The 19,797-nt window shown below is 37.9% G+C and overlaps 2 protein-coding genes across 13 annotated transcripts in view; both read right to left on the reverse strand.

The window, feature by feature from the left end:
• Positions 1-19,797, reverse strand: part of Snmp2 (Sensory neuron membrane protein 2) — a 133,904-nt gene that overhangs the window by 9,907 nt on the left and 104,200 nt on the right. The gene's annotated exons all lie outside the window — the stretch shown is intronic.
• Positions 11,124-17,515, reverse strand: LOC137253391 (mucin-4). 4 transcript variants are annotated; one of them, XM_067790215.1, is made up of 2 exons: positions 14,498-17,515; positions 11,124-13,384 (listed from the first exon to the last, which is right to left on the reverse strand). In XM_067790215.1, exons 1-2 carry the CDS (start codon positions 17,157-17,159, stop codon positions 11,583-11,585), a joined length of 4,464 nt encoding a protein of 1,487 aa, XP_067646316.1. In that variant the 5' UTR covers positions 17,160-17,515; the 3' UTR covers positions 11,124-11,582. The 4 variants fall into 4 exon arrangements, with proteins under 4 accessions (XP_067646316.1, XP_067646313.1, XP_067646315.1 ...); XM_067790212.1 differs by having other exon boundaries at positions 11,124-13,387; positions 14,417-17,515; XM_067790214.1 differs by having other exon boundaries at positions 11,124-13,387; positions 14,498-17,514.

Here is a 19,797-nt window from a genome sequence, read left to right on the forward strand (position 1 = left end):
CAAGATGTTAGGACAGTTTCTAATCCCAAAAACAAAAGTCAAAAAGATCTCTTCTTATATCTAAAAATTTAAGATTAAGTAGAAATATCCGAGAACTATAAGAAGGAACTGGGTCCTAGAAGCGAAGGCAATGTAAGGCATATTTAAGAAATATTTTTTCAGAATAGATGAATCAGGCGCCAAATAAAGGCTGCATACTTCAGATGGGGATGCACGACATGGTATGTATATGGAGTTGAGCACTCAGCACTATTTCTCCTAAGGAAGCCTAGCATTGCATATGACTTAGAGATAATAAAACCAATGTTGCTGTTAAAGAGAAGCTTGGAATCAAAAATAACCCCAAGATCCCTAAAATAATTGACTTTAGCAAGCACGGTCTATGCCACAAGTACGACTTAAGCCCATCTAAAAATTAAGAACGAAAGCCAAGACATTCAGGCGTCGCAATAAAAATTTCAGACACTTTATCAAGGGCTTTAGAAAAGTCCGTATAGATACAATCTACCTGGAATCTGCTGGAAAAACTTGATAAGCATTACTCAATAAAAACAAGTAAGGAAGGTTACTCTCGGGTGTAACCGAACATTACATACTCAGTTGAGAGCTATGGTGGCAACATAAGGGAAAATAACCATGTAGGAAAATGAACCGAGGGTAACCCTGGAATGTGTTTGTATGACATATGTATCAAATGGAAGGTATTAAAGAGTATTTTAAGAGGGAGTGGGCCATAGTTCTATAGGTGGACGCCATTTAGGGATATCGCCATAAAGGTGGACCAGGGTTGACTCTAGAATTTGTTTGTACGATATGGGTATCAAATGAAAGGTGTTAATGAGTATTTTAGAAGGGAGTGATCCCTTTTTCCATAGGTGGACGCCGCTTCGAGATATCGCCATAAAGGTGGACCAGGGGTGACTATAGAATGCGTTTGTACAATATGGGTATCAAACGAAAGGTGTTAATGAGTATTTCAAAAGGGCGTGGGGTTTAGTTCTACAGCTGGACGCCTTTTCGAGATAGCGCCATAAAGGTGGACCAGGGGTGACCCTAGAATTTGTTTGTACGATATGGGTATCAAATGAAAGGGGTTAATGAACATTTTAAAAGGGAGTGGGCCTTAGTTCTATAGGTGGACGCCTTTTCGAGATAGCGCCATAAAGGTGGACCAGGGGTACTCTAGAATGTGTTTGTACGATATGGGTATCAAATGAAAGGTGTTAATGAGTATTTTAAAATGGAGTGATCCCTTTTTCCATAGGTGGACGCCGCTTCGAGATATCGCCATAAAGGTGGACCAGGGGTGACTATAGAATGCGTTTGTACAATATGGGTATCAAACGAAAGGTGTTAATGAGTATTTCAAAAGGGCGTGGGGTTTAGTTCTACAGCTGGACGCCTTTTCGAGATAGCGCCATAAAGGTGGACCAGGGGTGACCCTAGAATTTGTTTGTACGATATGGGTATCAAATGAAAGGGGTTAATGAACATTTTAAAAGGGAGTGGGTCTTAGTTCTATAGGTGGACGCCTTTTCGAGATATCGCCATAAAGGTGGACCAGGGGTGACTACAGAATGCGTTTGTACACTATGGGTATCAAACGAAAGGTGTTAATGAGTATTTCAAAAGGGCGTGGGGTTTAGTTCTACAGCTGGACGCCTTTTCGAGATAGCGACATAAAGGTGGACCAGGGGTGACTCAAGAATGTGTTTGTACGATATGGGTATCAAATTAAAGGTATTAATGAAGGTTTTAAAAGGGAGTGGTGGTAGTTGTATAGGTGGTCGCCTTTTCGAGATATCTCCATAAAGGTGGACCAGGGGTGACTCTAAATGCGTTTGTACAATATGGGTATCAAACGAAAGGTGTTAATGAGTATTTTAAAAGGGCGTTGGGCTTAGTTCTATAGGTGGACGCTTTTCGACATATCGCCATAAAGGTGAACCAGGCGTGACTCTAGAATTTGTTTGTACGATATGGGTATCAAATTAAAGGTATTAATGAGGGTTTTAAAAGGGAGTGGTGGTAGTTGTATAGGTGGTCGCTTTTTCGAGATATCGGCATAAAGGTGGACCAGGGGTGACTCTAGAATGCGTTTGTACAATATGGGTATCAATGAGTATTTTAAAAGGGAGTGGACCTTATTTCTATAAGTGGCCCCCTTTTCGAGATATCGCCATAAAGGTGGACCAGGGCTGACTTTAGAATGTGTTTGTACGATATGGGTATCAAATAAAAGGTATTAATGAGGTATATTGGAACGATTTTCCGTCATCCCTTGTCAAATTTGGTTTTGAGACAAACCGGTTTCGGCGTTGTGCCATCATCAGTGTCGATTTTCGTTCTGATCTGTTGTTGTCATTTGTCCTGTATTTATAGTTCGTAGGTATATGAGCAGGTATTGTCAAATTGATGCTTGTGTATATTTAGTTATGTGTATGTGCTGTGTGTTTGTTCAGAACCGAGGGTGGTTTTACTAATCGATTTGTGTGGCTGACTGGGGTAGGTAGAAATCTGTGATTTTAGTCGTTTGACCTTCTTTGTCGGTTTTTTGTTTTGGTGTGTTAATTGTTTTGTGTTTATTTGTTGTTGTGTGTTTGTCTGATGTACCTGTGTTATTAAGTCGTTTCCTGTAAACAAGTTTTAAAGGCTCGAATATTGTGTCAGAAATTGTGTTTATCTGTTCGTTTATTATTCTGCCGTCGAATGTTTTCTGTTTGTAGATTTCCATGTTTTCGAGTACGTTGAGACGTCGGCCCTTTTCTTGTATGTGAAGAACCCTAACTGTTTTATTGATGTTTGCTGGGGAACATTCATTCTCGACCATGTGATTCGCGAAGTTAGACTCGGGTATAATGTTTGAATTCCGTATTTTTTTGTTGTAATCTCTAATATGTTCTCTGAACCTCATTCTTATTTGCCGTCCTGTTTGTCCTATGTAACCATGCTGGCATCCGCAGGTAAGCTTGTATACGCCGTGGCTGCTAAACGGATCCTCTGAGTTAATGTTAGTTCTTAGTTTTCGCCTTAGATTGTTCGATGTTTTGAATGCTGTGTTAATGTTGTATTTTTTAAAGAAGTTTGCCAATTTATATGTTGCTTTTCCAGTATATGTCATAGTCGTCCAGCTATTATTTTCCTTTTCATTATTTCTTTTTGGTTCTCCATTTGTCCTTCTGAGCTTATCTACTAGTGCTTTTTTATATCCGTTGTTTGCAGCGATATTATATATGACCTCAAGTTCTTTCTTATATGCCTCTTGTGTAAGAGGTGTTCTTTCAAGTCTATGTACCAAGTGCCTTAATGCTGCATTTTTATGATGTTGAGGGTGATTTGAGGTATTGTGTATTATTGTGTCGGTGGCCGTTGACTTTCTATATATGTCATAGTTAAATCTTTTGGCTTCTTTATCAATATTTATCGTGAGGTCTAGATAGTTGATTCCTCCGTCTTTTTCGGTTTCCATTGTAAATTTTATATTGCCGTGCTGTTTGTTGAGGTACTCCAGTACGAGCTCTTCGTTATTAGTAGTTAAAACGCATATTATGTCATCCACGTATCTAGCATAAAATGACACGCCTAATCTGGACTTCAGCTCCTGTATGTACTTTTCTTCCAGATTTTGCATGAACACTTCCATAAGAATTGCTGACGTGGGGCTTCCCATTCCAAGACCGTTTGTTTGTCTATATATTTTATTGTTAAATTTAAAATAGTTTTGACGTAAAGTGGTTCTTAGCGTATTTGTGATTTGCATACTTTTCACTTTGTTTTTTGTGTTATGAACTATTGTTGAGCTAACTATGTCCAAAGTCTCCGATAGTGGTATAGATGGGTATAAATCTTTTATGTCAAAAGATACCAATTTGCTGTTTCTTGTTAGCTCTACGGTCTCGAGTCTCTCTATTAGTTCTGTTGTGTTAGCTATAGCATATTCGTTCCTTAGCTCCAGAGTATCTATCAATATCGTTTTTAAATATTTGGACAGTTTGTAACATGGTGCCGATTTGAAATTAATGATGGGCCTCATTGGCGTGTCCGGCTTGTGGATTTTTGGTAGCGCAACCAGTGGAGGAGCCGAAGGGTTCATTTGGACCAATCTATGTGCCATGTTAGAATCTACTATATTTGTTGCATTTTTTATAGCAATGAGGCTTTTAAAAGGGAGTGGTGGTAGTTGTATATGTGAAGGCGTTTTCCAGATATCTACCAAAATGTGGACCAGGGTGACCCAGAACATCATCTGTTGGATACCGCTAAATTATTTATATATATAATACCACGAACAGTATTCCTGCCAAGATTTCAAGGGTTTTTTATTTCGCCCTGCAGAACTTTTGCATTTCATTCTACTTAATATGGTAGGTGTCACACCCATTTTACAAAGTTTTTTTTCTATAGTTATATTTTGCGTCAATAAACTAATCCAAATACTATGTTTCATCCCTTTTTTCGTATTTGGTATAGAATTATGGCATTTTTTCGTTTTTCTTAATTTTCGATATCGAAAAAGTGGGCGCGGTCATAGTCCGATTTCGGCCATTTTTTATACCAATACAAAGTGAGTTCAGATAAGTACGTGAACTGAGTTTAGTAAAGATATATCGATTTTTGCTCAAGTTATCGTGTTAACGGCCGAGCGGAAGGACAGACGATCGAATTTGTATAAAAACTGGGCGTGGCTTCAACCGATTTCGCCCTTTTTCACAGAAATAAGTTACCATCCCTGAATCTAAGCCCCTATCAAATTTCACAGGGATTGGTAAATTTTTGTTCGATTTATGGCATTAAAAGTATCCTAGACAAATTAAATCAAAAGGGCGGATCCATGCCCATTTTGAAATTTTATTTTATTTTTGCATTTTGTTTCACCATATCATTATTGGAGTTGAATGTTGACGTAATACTTATATACTGTAAAGATAATAAATTTTTTGTTAAAATTTGACTTAAAAAAAATTTTTTTTTCAAAGTGGGCGTGGTCGTTCACCGATTTTGCTAATTTTTATTAAGCATACATATAGTAATAGGAGTAACGTTCCTGCCAAATTTCATCATGATATAGTCAACGACTGCCAAGTTACAGCTTGTAAAACTTTTAAATTACCTTCTTTTAAAAGTGGGCGGTGCCACGCCCATTGTCCAAAATTTTACTAATTTTCTATTCTGCGTCATAAGTTCAACTCACCTACCAAGTATCATCGGTTTATTCGTCTTTGGTAATGAATTATCGCACTTTTTCGGTTTTTCGAAATTTTCGATATCGAAAAAGTGGGCGTGGTTATAGTCCGATATTGTTCATTTTATATAGCGATCTGAGATAAGTGCTCAGGCACCTACATGCCAAATTTCATCAAGATACCTCAAAATTTACTCAAGTTATCGTGTTAACGGACAGACGGACGGACGGACACGGCTCAATCAAATTTTTTTTCGATCCTGATGTTTTTGATATATGGAAGTCTATATCTATCTCGATTCCTTTATACCTGTACAACCAACCATTATCCAATCAAAGTTTAATATACTCTGTGAGCTCTGCTCAACTGAGTATAAAAAAAAAGTGCAAGATTCAAGACCGTGGAACGCGTAGAATAAAATCAAGGATGATTAAACTCTTCACCGAAAAATATATTTTAACCCTTACAGTACATTCCTGGAGCATGTAAAAAGTAGATTGTTTGGAAATTATTTTTGTTGCATCTTTTAAAAACCGGGGTTAGATCAAAGTCGCACAATTTTTTAATGAAAGCCGAGATATACCATACACATCGCTAGTTGAGGGAAACATTTTAGCATACTATTGGCAACAGTCTCATATGAGAAAAGAAGCAACCCAACACCCCATGATGTATTTGCATCCGATGTAAAATTAAATCCAGGTGAGACCCAAGAATATTGTAATCAAAGTTGAAACACAGAAATTTGCCACATCTATACTGCCGTCCATAGCAAAAAGGCAGTAAAGTGAAATCGGAGAAATGTGAAGTGCGAGTTTTACGTTTGTTTTAACTAAATAAATAATTTTATTTGGTACACAACTATTACTGCTTTTTTATTCTTTTTTTTCATATAATAGTTTTATTTACACGGCTTTTATGCTCTGAAATCATTCTAACAGTAAAATTTTATTATAATGTTATTTTGCTGAAAAAATAGAACATTTCTATGTATACCCAAAGATTTTTTTTGCTGAGATCCGTCTCTCGACACTTTGACAAATTACACGATGCTTTCTCAAGGTAGTCGCTGTTGTTTTTTTTTTTTTTTTTTGTCAGATATATTTATAAAAATGCCCTCTGTACATTTTTTATTCATTTATTTATTTATTTATTTATTTATTGTGGTTTTTAGAGAATAAAAGCAGCAATGATTATTTATAATAATTTTTTGCCTTGAAAAATTGAAATTCGAAATACAAAACAAATTTTAAACCTTGTTTTATATTTAAATTTGAATTTTGAAAGTTAAATTTTTAAGTTAATGAGTTAATTGGTGTCGAAGAAATACATTCGCATCAAAATTCCAAAATCGCAGTAAGCGCACTTTACTGATTTTGAAACTGATTTTACCGTAAAGTTAGTGCATTCAAACTCGTGTACCGAAGTTATTGTCCTACAAGTATTTGACATATTCCAACTTGATATTTAATAAGTAATAATATTATTGACATTTCGTTATTGAAATTATTTAAGCATAAATAAATAATAAACTTGCTTCTGTCACATAAAAAACTAAAAAAAACCAATTTGAATAATTATTAAGGAAATAATACTGTATGCATATTGGGCTGGGTCGATTTGTATGGACGAAAGTTAACCGATATTGCGCCATCGATTTTTCGATAGGATTTGGGCTCAGAAAAAAAAGTTCCACTACGCATACCCAAAAAAATAAATTTATTAATTTTTTTTAAAAAACTGTTATCGCCAAAGTTTTTAGCGGACATTTTTGGGTCGGACAGGGTATACATGAAAATTTTACAATAAAATGAAAATTTTTTTAGTAGGTCATGAAAAAAATCTTAAAAATCAAAGTCGAAGAAAAGTCAAAAATTAAAATGTCGCAGGCTCGAAAATTATTTTTTTGGGTATAAGTAGTGGAACTTTTTTCCCTCAGCCCAAATCCTATCGAAAAATCGATGGCGCGATATCGGTTACTAAATCGACCCAGTCTAATGCCAATTGTATGTTTACGTTATTTAGTAAGCAGTTTTTGTGACTTTATGAAAAGTGGAATGAGCTCGTTTTATACCTTTCATGAAAATGAAATGGTATATAAAGTTTGTCACGAATCTCAAAATTGTAAGTCCTTAAAGGAGAATAGGTAGACCCACCAATAAGTATACTGAAATGTCAGTCTGTCGATCTGTCTGTTTGTATGCAAACTATGTAGTCCCTCAGAACCGGCCGGATCGGACCACTATAGCATATATCCTCCATACAACCGATTTTTATAAAAGAGGAATTTTGTCTTATATCATACTTTGAGACAGTTTTTCTGAAGCAAATATACTTTGATAGATTTTTGTGGAATAATATTTTCTGGCCACCGTTGTGTGATGGTTGCGCGCTCCGCCTACCACACCGAATGCCCTGGGTTCACACTCCGGGCAAAGCAACATCAAAATTTTAGAAATAAGGTTTTTCAATTAGAAGACAATTTTTCTAAGCGGCGTCGCCCCTCGGCAGTGTATGGCAAGTACTCCGAGTGTATTTCTGCCATGAAAAGCTCTCAGTGAAAACTCATCTGCCTCGCAGATGCCGTTTGGAGTCGGCATAGAACAAGTAGGTCCCGTCCCGCCAATTTGTAGGAAAGATTAAAAAGGAGCACGACGCAAATTGGAAGAGAAGCTCGGTCTTAGATCTCTTCGGCGGTTATCGCGCCTTAATTTTTTTTTTCTGCACACGGAGTTTTTGGTTAGCTATCGCTGAAATATTTTGATATAATTTTTAATGTCATTACGACAACAGTGGCTGCTAATGGAGTTTACAAAAAGGAAACTATTTTCTACTCATAAAAACCATAATCCCCTGCAAATTGAATATTATGACAGATAAACATCTAAAGTTATAAGTACAACAGTTTAATTGAACAATCAAAACTGTGGAGCTTCATTAAAAATTTGATTTGACATTGTGACGTCCAATACAATGCACATTGACATTTGATTATCAATTAGTAGTAAAATTTGTTTTTTACGGCAGATATTTGTAAAGAAGATATTTTAGTTAACATTAATATATTTTATGTGCATATATTTGAATATTTATGTACATATGTATGTATGTTTATAGTCACACGTATTTAATCATTTATATCATCTTGACGAGGTCAACTGTTAAAGTTAATTGACCAAGCAGGTGTGAAATTATTCAGCATTCCGCAACTCACTGGTCCGTTGGTTGATCAATAGAGAATAAAAGTTATAGATCGTCCAAATATAAAATGAATTGCATTGTGTCAGTGAAGATAATCTCCGAATGGTTCTCAAAACAGTTGTCAATTAAGAAAATCAGAATCAACCCCGACATACAAAATATATGTCCTGCTTGCAATGTGTCCCCACATGACACCAACCATCTCTTAAACTGCAATGTGAAACCAACGCCTCTAACATCCCTCTCACTATGGTCGACCCCTGTCGAAACTACAAGTACCCCTGGAATTCCGTTATAGGGTATTGAAGACAACTTGAGAACTTGAGACTGGTCGTGCCTATTGGATGAGGCGAAGCACTGCTACAACAACAAGGAAATTTTCCTGGAGCTTTCTCTGATGATGTAATTTTAACTAAGCACCGAAACTGCCAGGCTGTATTTAACAAACTCCGATGATGCTGATCTTCAAAAGATTACTGAGTTTGGGAGTTTTCGAAACGGCAGCTAAGAGAGGGTGGTGGGCTATTAGAAATCGAAATTGCATTTAAAGATTAATAAGATAACCCAATCCAGTTTCGCACTTATTACAAATGATTTAAAAGATATTCATTTGTGATTTATATTTAGGGTAAAACTTTTTCTCACGTTTTCTGAGATCTTCTAGTGTGATTTATTATAAGGATATCCTGCCAACTGTTGGTCTGCTATGTTATTATGATCATATCATCATCAGTATCATTAAATGTCAAGTCACGCCAATTATCCCTGTTTCGAGATAACTGACGCCAATTTGGAGTACCAAGGGAGATTAATCACTCCTCCACGTGCCCGTCTAAACTTTCCTGTACTTTTAAATAAGGGCGTCGATAGCAATTGTTTTCGGGTGGGAAACATGACCTAGCAGGAGTAGTCTTTGTACTATTAATCATAGCACTATGCTCATATTTGTATATACCTCATCACTAGGGCCGTTTCATCGTCTCTCGACACCATTCATGATTTCGAGCCATACATCTGTTCGTTGTCTGCTGTGCCCTCAGTTCATATCAGGGACTACAAATAATTGTTACTGTCAAAACATAAAAAAAAATTATACTCCGGCCCGGCTTCCAATCTATTTGCGATAGCATTTCCGTATCATTTAGATATTATTTTGGAATTGCTCCGATAATTTTACAAGATTGCTTTTAGAATCACCTCCAGATCATTTCGGTAATATTTCGAGATCAGTTTGGAATTATTCCATTGTTATTACGGGACCATTTCAAGATTATTTCGGAACTGTTTTTGACAGCCCTGCGGGATCACTTCGGGACAAATTGCATATAGTTGCGGAATTTCTGGGCCTATTTTCGAATTAGTTCGGAATGATTCTGAGTGTATTGCGACATGGCTTCGGGCTTAGGTATAATTCCAATACCCTTTCGGGATCTGTTTGGGATAATTCCGTGACCATTTGGAGCGGCCACCGTGGTGTGATGGTAGCGTGCTCCACCTACCACACCGAAGATCCTGGGTTCACGCCCCGGGCAAAGCTACATCAAAATGTTTAGAAACTAGTTTTTTTCAATTAGAAGAAAATTTTTCCAAGCGTAGTCGCCCCTCGGCAGTGTTTGGCAAGCACTCCGAGTGAATTTCTGCCATGGAAAGCTCTTAGTGAAAGCTCATCGGCCTTGCAGATGCCGTTCGAAGTCGGCATAAAACAAGTAGGTCCCATCCAGCCAATTTCTAGGAAAAAATAAGAGGAGTACGACGCAAATTGGAAGAGAAGACCGGCCTTAAATCTCTTTGGAGGTTATCGCGGCTTACATTTATTTTATTTGGAGATTATTTCGTGGTTGGTTTAGGGGCTATTTCTTTGGAAACAAAAATGATTATTATCAGGACTATCTCCGTATCATTTAGGGACCACTTTGGGAGCATTACTAGAATATTTCGAAATGATTGCGGAATTTTTTCATCACCTCGAGACCATTTCGGTATTATCTCGGGATCATTTTGGAAGAATTTCATTATTATTACGGAACAATTTAGATATTACTTCAAAACTGTTTTTAAATCACCTCGGGACCACTTCGGTATTAATTTCGGGACTATTTTTAAATAATTTTGGAACTATTTTGGAGTTATTTCAGAATCATTCCGAGAATAATGCGATCTCATTTTAAAATCACTTTGGAACTATTTTAGATTATTTCGCTTAGAAGCTATTTCTCCCGGACCACTTCGGGACTATTTCGGAATCATTCCGAGAATATTTCGAGATGATTTCGTGCTTGTTTTTGACATAATTTCAATGCCATTTTGTGATAACTTTGTGGCTATTTCAGAATTTTTCCGGTACCATTTAAAAACTTTTTCGGTGCTGTTTAAAGGGCTATTTGTTCGGGACCAGTTTGGGATCATTGGAAGCATAGCTGGACAGTTAATAGCCACACCTGTGTCAATAGCACTGAAGCCTGAGCTATACGTATTTAAATTAACTAATCAAAGTTTTCGACTATTTCAGAATCACCTATGACTGAACCAGTTAAGAACGCTTTCAAAATTACTGCAAAGGAAGGAGGAATTTCCAATTCGTAGGACAGCAAAATATTAAAAATATTAGTTGGAAGTATTTCTAGGGGACAGAATTGGAGTTGGTACCGAACGTTAATGCGATAGTTCTGCGCTTGTTCGGAACTAGTGCGGTTCGCTGGAGGGCACATATTGTTAATATTTCTATATGGGTAGGACCAGTTTTCGTAGATAGTACCTAAGAGTTTTATTCATAAAATAGCTTAGTTTACTTATTCTGAAAATGTATTTAATTTTTAATTTCTAATCAAATATAACATATATTTCTACTAAGTAAGTATATTTACAATGGCTAAAGTATATAAAAAAGTTAGAATAATTAAGGATAAATACATATATATGTACACTTGTTGACTAAAAATATAACAAATTAAAATTTAAACTTCAACTTTCTTAAAATATTACGTATGTATATATTTATGTACGAATATATTGTAATACCAAATCGGATATTTAAATATTAAAAAAGCAATTACGCAGTATAAAAAATCACATTTCCACAGCATCACAACTTCCTAAATTATCTCCTCAGTTCCGCATCAATTTCAAATTCGGTTAAATTTTGTTCCAAAAAACGAGTATTTAATCAGTTTCTCACGTCCTCTGTTTACTTTATAGCTTCTACCTCCCATAAAATCCCGCGACTGTGCTATTCCGTCCAAAAGAATAGGCATAAACAGTCTTCACATTACCAGTTGTATGATTCTTAAACTGTTGATAATATTTACTCTCTTCGCTCACACGCACCCGTGATTTATATTTTGTAGTGGGGTTCGTTGAGGATTTCCGAGTTGTAGTGGTGGTGGGGATCGAAGTAAGCGCTTTGAACTTATCATTGGATTTAGCAAAGAATGGGTGACCGAAAGGATGATCACGATACGGATTTGGAGTTGTAACATTTGAAGACACCGTCGCTTTAGGTTTGAGTGTGGTAGGTCTCCTACTACCGAAGGCACTCTTAATTGTTTCAGTTGTAGCGTGCTTTCGTGTAGTTGCACGAGATGCTGTCGTGGTTCTTGTGTAAGGCCGAGTTGTAGTTGTAGATGCTTGTGATTTTTTGTTGAATCGATTGAATGAATTTGTGATATTTTGCTTAGTTGTTGAATATGGCACTTTTGTTGTAGTAGATAAATTTGAACTACCAGCAAACGTACGCCGGGTTGTTTTAACAGTTGTTGGGGTTTTTGTTGTAGTATATAATTTTTGCGTTATCTCTGGTCTTATGGCCGCTGTAGGATTTCGTGTGCTCGTTGAGACATAGCGTTGTATTTGTGGTTTTTTTGTTGTACTTTGTGTTGCAGTTGTCGGACGTGTCGCAGATTTTGTTGTAGATACGGGTTTTCTAGTTATAGAGATAGGTGTTCTGGTTGTTGTCGTATATAGATATTGGTTTTTTATTGCTTTAGTTACTGATTTTGTGTTTGTGTTTTGATAAGTTGCTGTCGAAGGTCTTGTAGTATTTGGTTCAGTTCTAGTGTTTTCCGTTGTAGATGTCCTTACTGTTGTTGGACGACTGGTTGTTTTAGCTTTAAAGCTCGCTTTTTGAGTTGTAGGAGTCCCCATTCTTGTTGTCGATCTTGGAGTGTTCGTCGTGCTAGGTTGTCTCGTACTTTTAGTAGTTATAGTATTTGAAACACTGGAGTATGTTGTGGGTTTGTTAGTTTTTGTGCTTGTCGTTCTCTGCATTTGTGGTTGACCCGGGTTTCGCGTAGATCCCACAGCTGTCGAACTCGAAATTGCTTGCTTTTGTTGGAGTGGTTTTCTTGCAGTATAAGCTGACGTAGTCCTTGATATGCTGCCAGGCACTGTTGATGTTTTCTGATTGTTTGTGAGTTTTGTGGTACTAACGGTGGTATACGGAGCCTTTGTTGTAGTTTTAATTCTTCTAACTGTTTCCGGTATCTTCGTTGCGGTTGTGGTAGATAGTGTTATGCTCGGTCGTTGGGTTCTCGTCACTTTCTGTGTTTTATCATATGTTGGACTTTGTTTGGCTGTGGAGAATGCTGTGGGCATCTTTGTTGTAGTTGTACTAAGGAAGGTTGAAAAATACTCCTTTGTTCTTTGAGAACTAGGTTTTTGTGTTGTTTTTGTTGATACTGTAGAGGTCGAAGGCATCACCTTTGTTGTTATTTTAGTTATTTTCTGAGTTCCAGGAATCGGCTTGGGTTGCTCCAAAGATGCTTGTGGTTTTACTGGCATCGTACGAAATATTTCAGTATTTATATAGGGTTTGGAAAAACTGTTGTATAGTTTCTGAGTTTCAGGTGTGGGTTTAGGCTGTAAAAAAGTTGTTTGCATTCTACCAGGCGTTGTACGGAATATTTCGCTATTTATGTAGAGTTTTGAGTGACCGCTTTTGGCAGTTGTTTGCTTTGTCCTACTAGGTGTTATGCGAGTTTGCTTTTGAGTACTGACTTTGGTCGCTGCTGAAAGGTTTGAGAGAAAAGGGTTATAAAGAGTCTGTGGCGCGAGAGTGATTGCAGTTTTTTTCTCTTCGGATGCAATGAATGCTGAGACCGATGATAGACCAGTGTATTTATTTAAAAATGGATTAGATTGATAGTTATGCTTCTGATTAATTACAGGATTAGGTAAAAATGTGAGTACTTTATTTGCGATCTCTGCGTTAGTCAAAGTATTAGACGCAAAGAGAGCGCCAGATGCTTTTGTCGATTCTGGGTTAGTATGAGTTTCGGTCTTCGTTGTTGTCGCAAAGTTTAAGCTATGAGATTGCATAAGTTTGCTTATAAATGGATTTTCTATAGAGACAGTTTTTAATGGACCTACTCTCTCAGTAGTATGATAAGTAGCGAGTTTCGCGGTTGTTTCTGGCTGCACAAGCGATGTGCTCGGAGTTTCGGCGAAAATGTTTTCTTGCTCTAAAGATGCCTGAGTTCTCGCTGGAGTCGTACGAAACATTTCACTATTAACATAAGTTTTTTTGACGCCGAAGGAGGCGCTTTGAGCTTCGTTCACGGGTTTTAGAGGTTCAAAAGTTACCGGAGTTTTCATTGGCGTCGTACGAAACATTTCACTATTTACATAAACTTTTGAGAGACTGTTGTGAGATCTCGTGGTACTCGTCTTAGCTGACGTCGTTGGAGTGTTTTGCTTTTGTTGCGAGCTCGCTTCTGTAACTGTGCTTATTTTACTTGTTGAAAAGTTCTTAAGGAAAGTATTATATTGATATCGTGCGCTGGTTTCAGGGTAAGTCACGTGAGGTATTTTGGTTGGTCTATATGTTCCTGGAACAGTATGATCTTTAGGGTTCGATGAGTGAGGAGTTTGAATGAAAGCGCTTAAAAATGGATTATATAAAAAGTCAGTTTTTGATGAATATTGCCGAATGGGTTTTTTAGTCATCGTCGTTGTTGGAAATAGCGTAGGTGGCACAAGTTTCACATAACTAAATTGCGATAAAAATGGATTATGGAAAAATGGATGATTAAGTTCACCTTTATGTGTCAGTTTCTTGTTTGATGCATCTGTTATTGTGTTAAAAGTGTTTAGTGTTGTCACGTAATGCATTTGCTCACTCTGTCTAACTCCGCTCGCTTGTTGCGCCTGCTGCATTTCTTTAACGTCAAAACACGCCCTTATCTGTTCCAAAGATTGCTCCTGACAATTTCGCTCATATGCAGTCCACGCTGTAAATCCATTACCCGTCAAACGCGTATGCTCATCAAAAATAATTTTCACGCAACGCATATCATCCGCTAAGTCATTATCCAACAATTTATTGCATGAAATGCCACAAGCTTTGCCGCCAACGCTGTTGTCATTTGCGCTGCAATAGAGATCGCTAATTTGAAAGAGTCCATGATCAGCGCTGCCATCTGCATGTGAGCGTCCTACCGCCGCTGTATTATAGCTCGACTCATGCTCGGCTATGCAAACCCAGGTTGGCACATCTTTCATCGGTATTTTATGCTTGAAGTAGAGTTCTTGTGCAAGCTCACATTTTTCATACATTTTACCTACCGACGTACCATTCGTTTGCAGTGCATCGGTTGCACTCGTTCCAGGCTGCGCTTTCTTCACTATGTCGGCAGCGAAGCAATGTGATACGCGCGTCAATTGCTCTTTACTGCAGCTGCGATTATAAACGCGCCAAGCTGTAAAGCCATCGCCTGCTAGACGCGTATGCTCTGCGTATATGATTTTTGCACACTTCAAATCATCGCTAATATTTGCGTCTAAAAGTTTGTCACATGTCAAACCACATGCTTTTCTCGCCGCCCACTGTCCATGCGCGCACCAATAGAGATCGCTGATTTGAAAGATTCCATGATCCACGCTACCATCTGCGTTACGCCGCCCCACAGCGGAGGTATCAAAATGTGATTCATGTTCAGCAATACAAACCCATGTTGGTATATCCATCAAAGGCATACCATGTTTATAGTACAGCTCTCGCGCCAGTTCGCATTCCTCATAGATCTTGCCCTTCGCCACCGCCTGCTCAACGCTTTTGTGCCGATTGTCAGCCCCCACCTGTGTTGAAGTAGACAAATTTTGTTGCTTACTTATCTCATTGTAACTGTCAAAACAGTTGGCGATCTCCTCGTACTGCTGATTATGGCATCTGCTATTATAAACCGTCCAAGCTGTGAAGCCGTTACCCGAGAGGCGCGTGTGTTCCTCGTGTATACGTCGCACGCACTCAACATCATCGCTTAGATCGGCATCAAGTAGTTTCGCGCAAGATATACCACATGCCTTGCCGCCCTGCTCATCGTGTGTGCACCAATAGAGATCGCTTATTTGAAAGAGTCCGTGATCCGCGCTGCCACCACCGCTAAGACGTCCAACCGCTGCCGTGTTGAAATTGGATTCATATTGGGCTATACAAACCCAAGTAGCTATATCCTGCATTGGAAATTTGTGTTTAAAATATAATTCTTTAGCTAATTCACAACGTTCATAAATTTTACCCTTTTGTGTTTGTTTTTGTGATGTATATGAGGTGTATGTGTGTTGTAGTGTAGGTGTAGGTGTCGGTTTGTGTGCTACGCTAATGTGTTGGAGGTAGGGATTTGCATGATATATGTGTGGGGTAGGGTTTTCCATTGTTGTTTTAATATTTGTTTCAGCAGTGTGCTGATAAGCTTGATCTTTAAAGCACGATGCTATGAAATTGTATTGTTGATTGCGACAGTTTTTATCATACACACTCCACGCCATAAAACCATCACCTGTAATGCCGGTATGTTCACCGTGTACGCGCTTGATGCAGCGCACATCATCGCTTATGTCATTATCTAGCAATTTTGTACAATCCATGCCGCAAGCCTTACCACCATTGCTATAATCATGCGAACACCAATAAAGATCGCTGATTTGAAAGATACCATGATCGGCGCTGCCATCTGCGTTGAGTCGCCCTACAGCGGCGGTGTCAAAACGGGATTCATGCTGCGCGATGCAAACCCATGTTGGTACTTGTTCCATTGGAATTTTGTGCTTGTAATAGAGCTCCTGCGCTAGCTCACAGCGATCGTAGATCTTACCGGTTTTATGTGTTGAGTATCTACTACCAAATGAGTTCGAGTTAATTTTTGCAGTCGGTGGCGAATAGAATGAGACGGTGGCATGCGCGTTGGCACTGGCAGAGGCGCTAGGTGCATGCGCGCTTGTGGGACTGCCGTCGCCGACGGCAGTGTAGGCATTAGAAGCATGCGCAATGTGTTGCTGCGCTTTGGCCGACAGCCATGGATTTGAAAAGCAGTCCTTTGTATAATGTTCCACATCATAACTACAATATTGCTGGTACGCCTTCCATGCTTGATAGCCATTGCCCGACAAGCGTTGATGTTCGTTATAAATAGTACGCGCGCAGCTTAAATCATCCGTTAGATCAGCATCGTACAGACGCTCGCATTGCAGATTGCATTCACCACGTTTCAGCGCCGTCGAACACCAAAACTCATCACTTATCTGAAAAAGACCATGCGAACCGCCAGTAAGATCACTGGCATGAGCCTCTGTATTGAAATTACTTGAATGCTGAGCAATACAAGTCCACACTGCGACTTCTTGTAGCGAAAGACTATGTTTATGATGTAGAACTTTCGCGAATTCACAGCGTTCGAAGACTTTGGCATTGATGGACGCGCCGAATGCGAGCAAGATGAAAAAAACGCGCGCTAGAAAGCGCGGCGCACAACACGCGACTGTTGAAAGCATTGATATATTCATCAAACTGTGGGAAATGTGCTCCGCGAAAACTTCTTTGACTAAAGAGCTGCGTTCACGTGAGGTATGCGCGCGCACCTAAAACAGCGCGTTTTGGATTTTTGATTTGCTTGTAGCGAACGCGCTAATGCGTTAACGCACTAAAACTTTTAAATTTACTCTAATAGCTTTAATTTTTTTTAACTTTTTTCTCTTTATTTTTTATTCATTGATTGATAGCGTTTTGCTTGTTTTCTCATTCGCGCGCCGTTCAATACTGATTTAAGTATTTGAGTCGCGTTGACTCAAATGTCCAGCTCAACTCGGTTTACGGCACATCATATCGCAACGCTTTGCCATCCATCCCACCATCCCATCTGTCCAGCTATTCCGGTAAGCTCATATTATTTATAATTCAGCACGCTTACCCAGTTAATGCTGCCTCAGAGCTGTGTATGTGTGTGTGTGCGTGTGTGTGCTGATGTGCCAATTAAGCAGTCTCAGTCAATCAGTTGGGGTGGGACAATATTGCGAAGATGCGCCCAATGCGCGCACATCAAACCGAGTATTGGGAAACGAGTTAAACAAGCAACCAACTTTGGCGCTGCTGATTTTTGTAGTTGTTGTCTTTTGGCAGTTGGGTGCTGGCGGTTTTATCAGTTGATATCTTTGAGGATTTCGGGTTTTTGTTATTTCCATTGATTTATTCACAAGGCATAATTTTTTGCTTTGTTGTGCTTGTTCTTTTAACTATCGTTGATATTTTTGTTTGTGAAACGGCATACGTAGAAGAAGAAGCATATGTAGATCGTCATACTGGTTTTTAGTTTTTTTTTATACTCAGTTGAGCAGAGCTCACAGAGTATAATAACTTTGATTGGATAACGGTTGGTTGTACAGGTATAAAGGAATCGAGATAGATATAGACTTCCATATATCAAAATCATCAGTATCGAAAAAAAAATTTTATTGAGACATGTCCGTCCGTCCGCCCCTTAACACGATAACTTGAGTAAATTTTGAGGTATCTTGTTGAAATTTGGTACGTAGATTCCTGGTAACTCATCTCAGATCGCTATTTAAATTAAACGAAATCGGAATATAACCACGCCCACTTTTTCGATATCGAAAATTTCGAAAAACACAAAAAGTGCGATAATTCATTACCAAAGACGGATAAAGCGATAAAACTTGGTAGGTGTGTTGAACTTATGACGCAGAATAGAAAATTAGTAAACTTTTGGACAATGGGCGTGGCACCGCCCACTTTTAAAAGAAGGTAATTTAAAAGCTTTGCAAGCCGTAATTTGGCAGTCATTGCAGATATCATTATGAAATTTAGCAGGAACGTTACTCTTATTACTATAAGGAAGGAAAATTTGTGGTATTTTCTTTATCAAAGACATTTACGACAACAAAATCGATTCTCCGGAACTACTTTTTCTTCTCCCCTTCTATGCACCTGAAAGGTGTCTAAGGGACAAATACATTTTCTACGTCCAAACGCGTAGAACGAATTTTGGAAATAATGAACCTATTCACAGAATGATCTCCTTATGTAACTCTGTTTGCAATCATGCCGATTTTAGCTCATGTAAAGAACATTTTAAAGCTGATGTTATTGATTACTTTCTTTTCAATTAATATGTTTCAGTATTCGTATTACTATATAAATGTTTTTACATGTAGTTTTATTTAAGCCGTAGCGAATTTTTTACAAAAATTTTTTGTTATAATGTCGTTGTATTTATAAATTGTTACCATATATTTTTCTATCTCGATAATTTTTGTTTAAGTTGTTACATATCTGTGAGGACTATGTCCGGTAGATAATAATAATAATAATAATAATAAATAATAATAATAATATGTATACGTAATAAAAATTTGCAAAATCGGAGAACGACCACGCCCACTTTAAAAAAAAATTTTTAAAGTCAAATTTTAACAAAAAATTTAATATCTTTATTTTATATAAGTAAATTATGTCAACATTCAACTCCAGTAATGATATGGTGCAACAAAATACAAAAATAAAAGAAAATTTCAAAATGGGCGTGGCTCTGCCCTTTTTCATTTCATTTGTCTAGGATACTTTTAATAAGTCGAACAAAAATTTACCAATCCTTGTGAAATTTGGTAGGGGCTTAGATTCTAGGACGATAACTGTTTTCTGTGAAAAAGGGCGGACTCGGTTGAAGCCACGCCCAGTTTTTATACACAGTCGACTGTCTGTCTTTCCGCTCGGCCGTTAACACGATAACTTGAGCAAAAATCGATATATCTTTACTAAACTCAGTTCACGTACTTTTTTGAACTCACTTTGTATTGGTGTAAAAAATGGCCGAAATCCGACTATGACCACGCCCACTTTTTCGATATCGAAAATTACGAAAAATGAAAAAAATGTCATAATTATATACCAAATACGAAAAAAGGGATGAAACATGGTAATTGTATTGGTCTATTGACGCAAAATATAACTTTAGAAAAAAACTTTGTAAAATGCGTGTGAGATCTACCATATTAAGTAGAAGAAAATGAAAAAATTTCTGCAGGGCGAAATCAAAAGCCCTTGGAATCATAGCAGGAATACTGTTCGTGGTATTACATAGATAAATAAATTAGCGGTACCCGACAGAAGATGTTCTGGGTCACCCTG

This window comes from Eurosta solidaginis, chromosome 5 (genome assembly GCF_040869045.1).
Source record: "Eurosta solidaginis isolate ZX-2024a chromosome 5, ASM4086904v1, whole genome shotgun sequence".
Taxonomy (NCBI): domain Eukaryota; kingdom Metazoa; phylum Arthropoda; class Insecta; order Diptera; family Tephritidae; genus Eurosta; species Eurosta solidaginis.

Excerpts from the sequence above, each read along its gene's own strand:
- LOC137253391 (XM_067790211.1), bottom strand. The coding sequence starts at position 17,159 with ATGAATATATCAATGCTTTCAACAGTCGCGTGTTGTGCGCCGCGCTTT.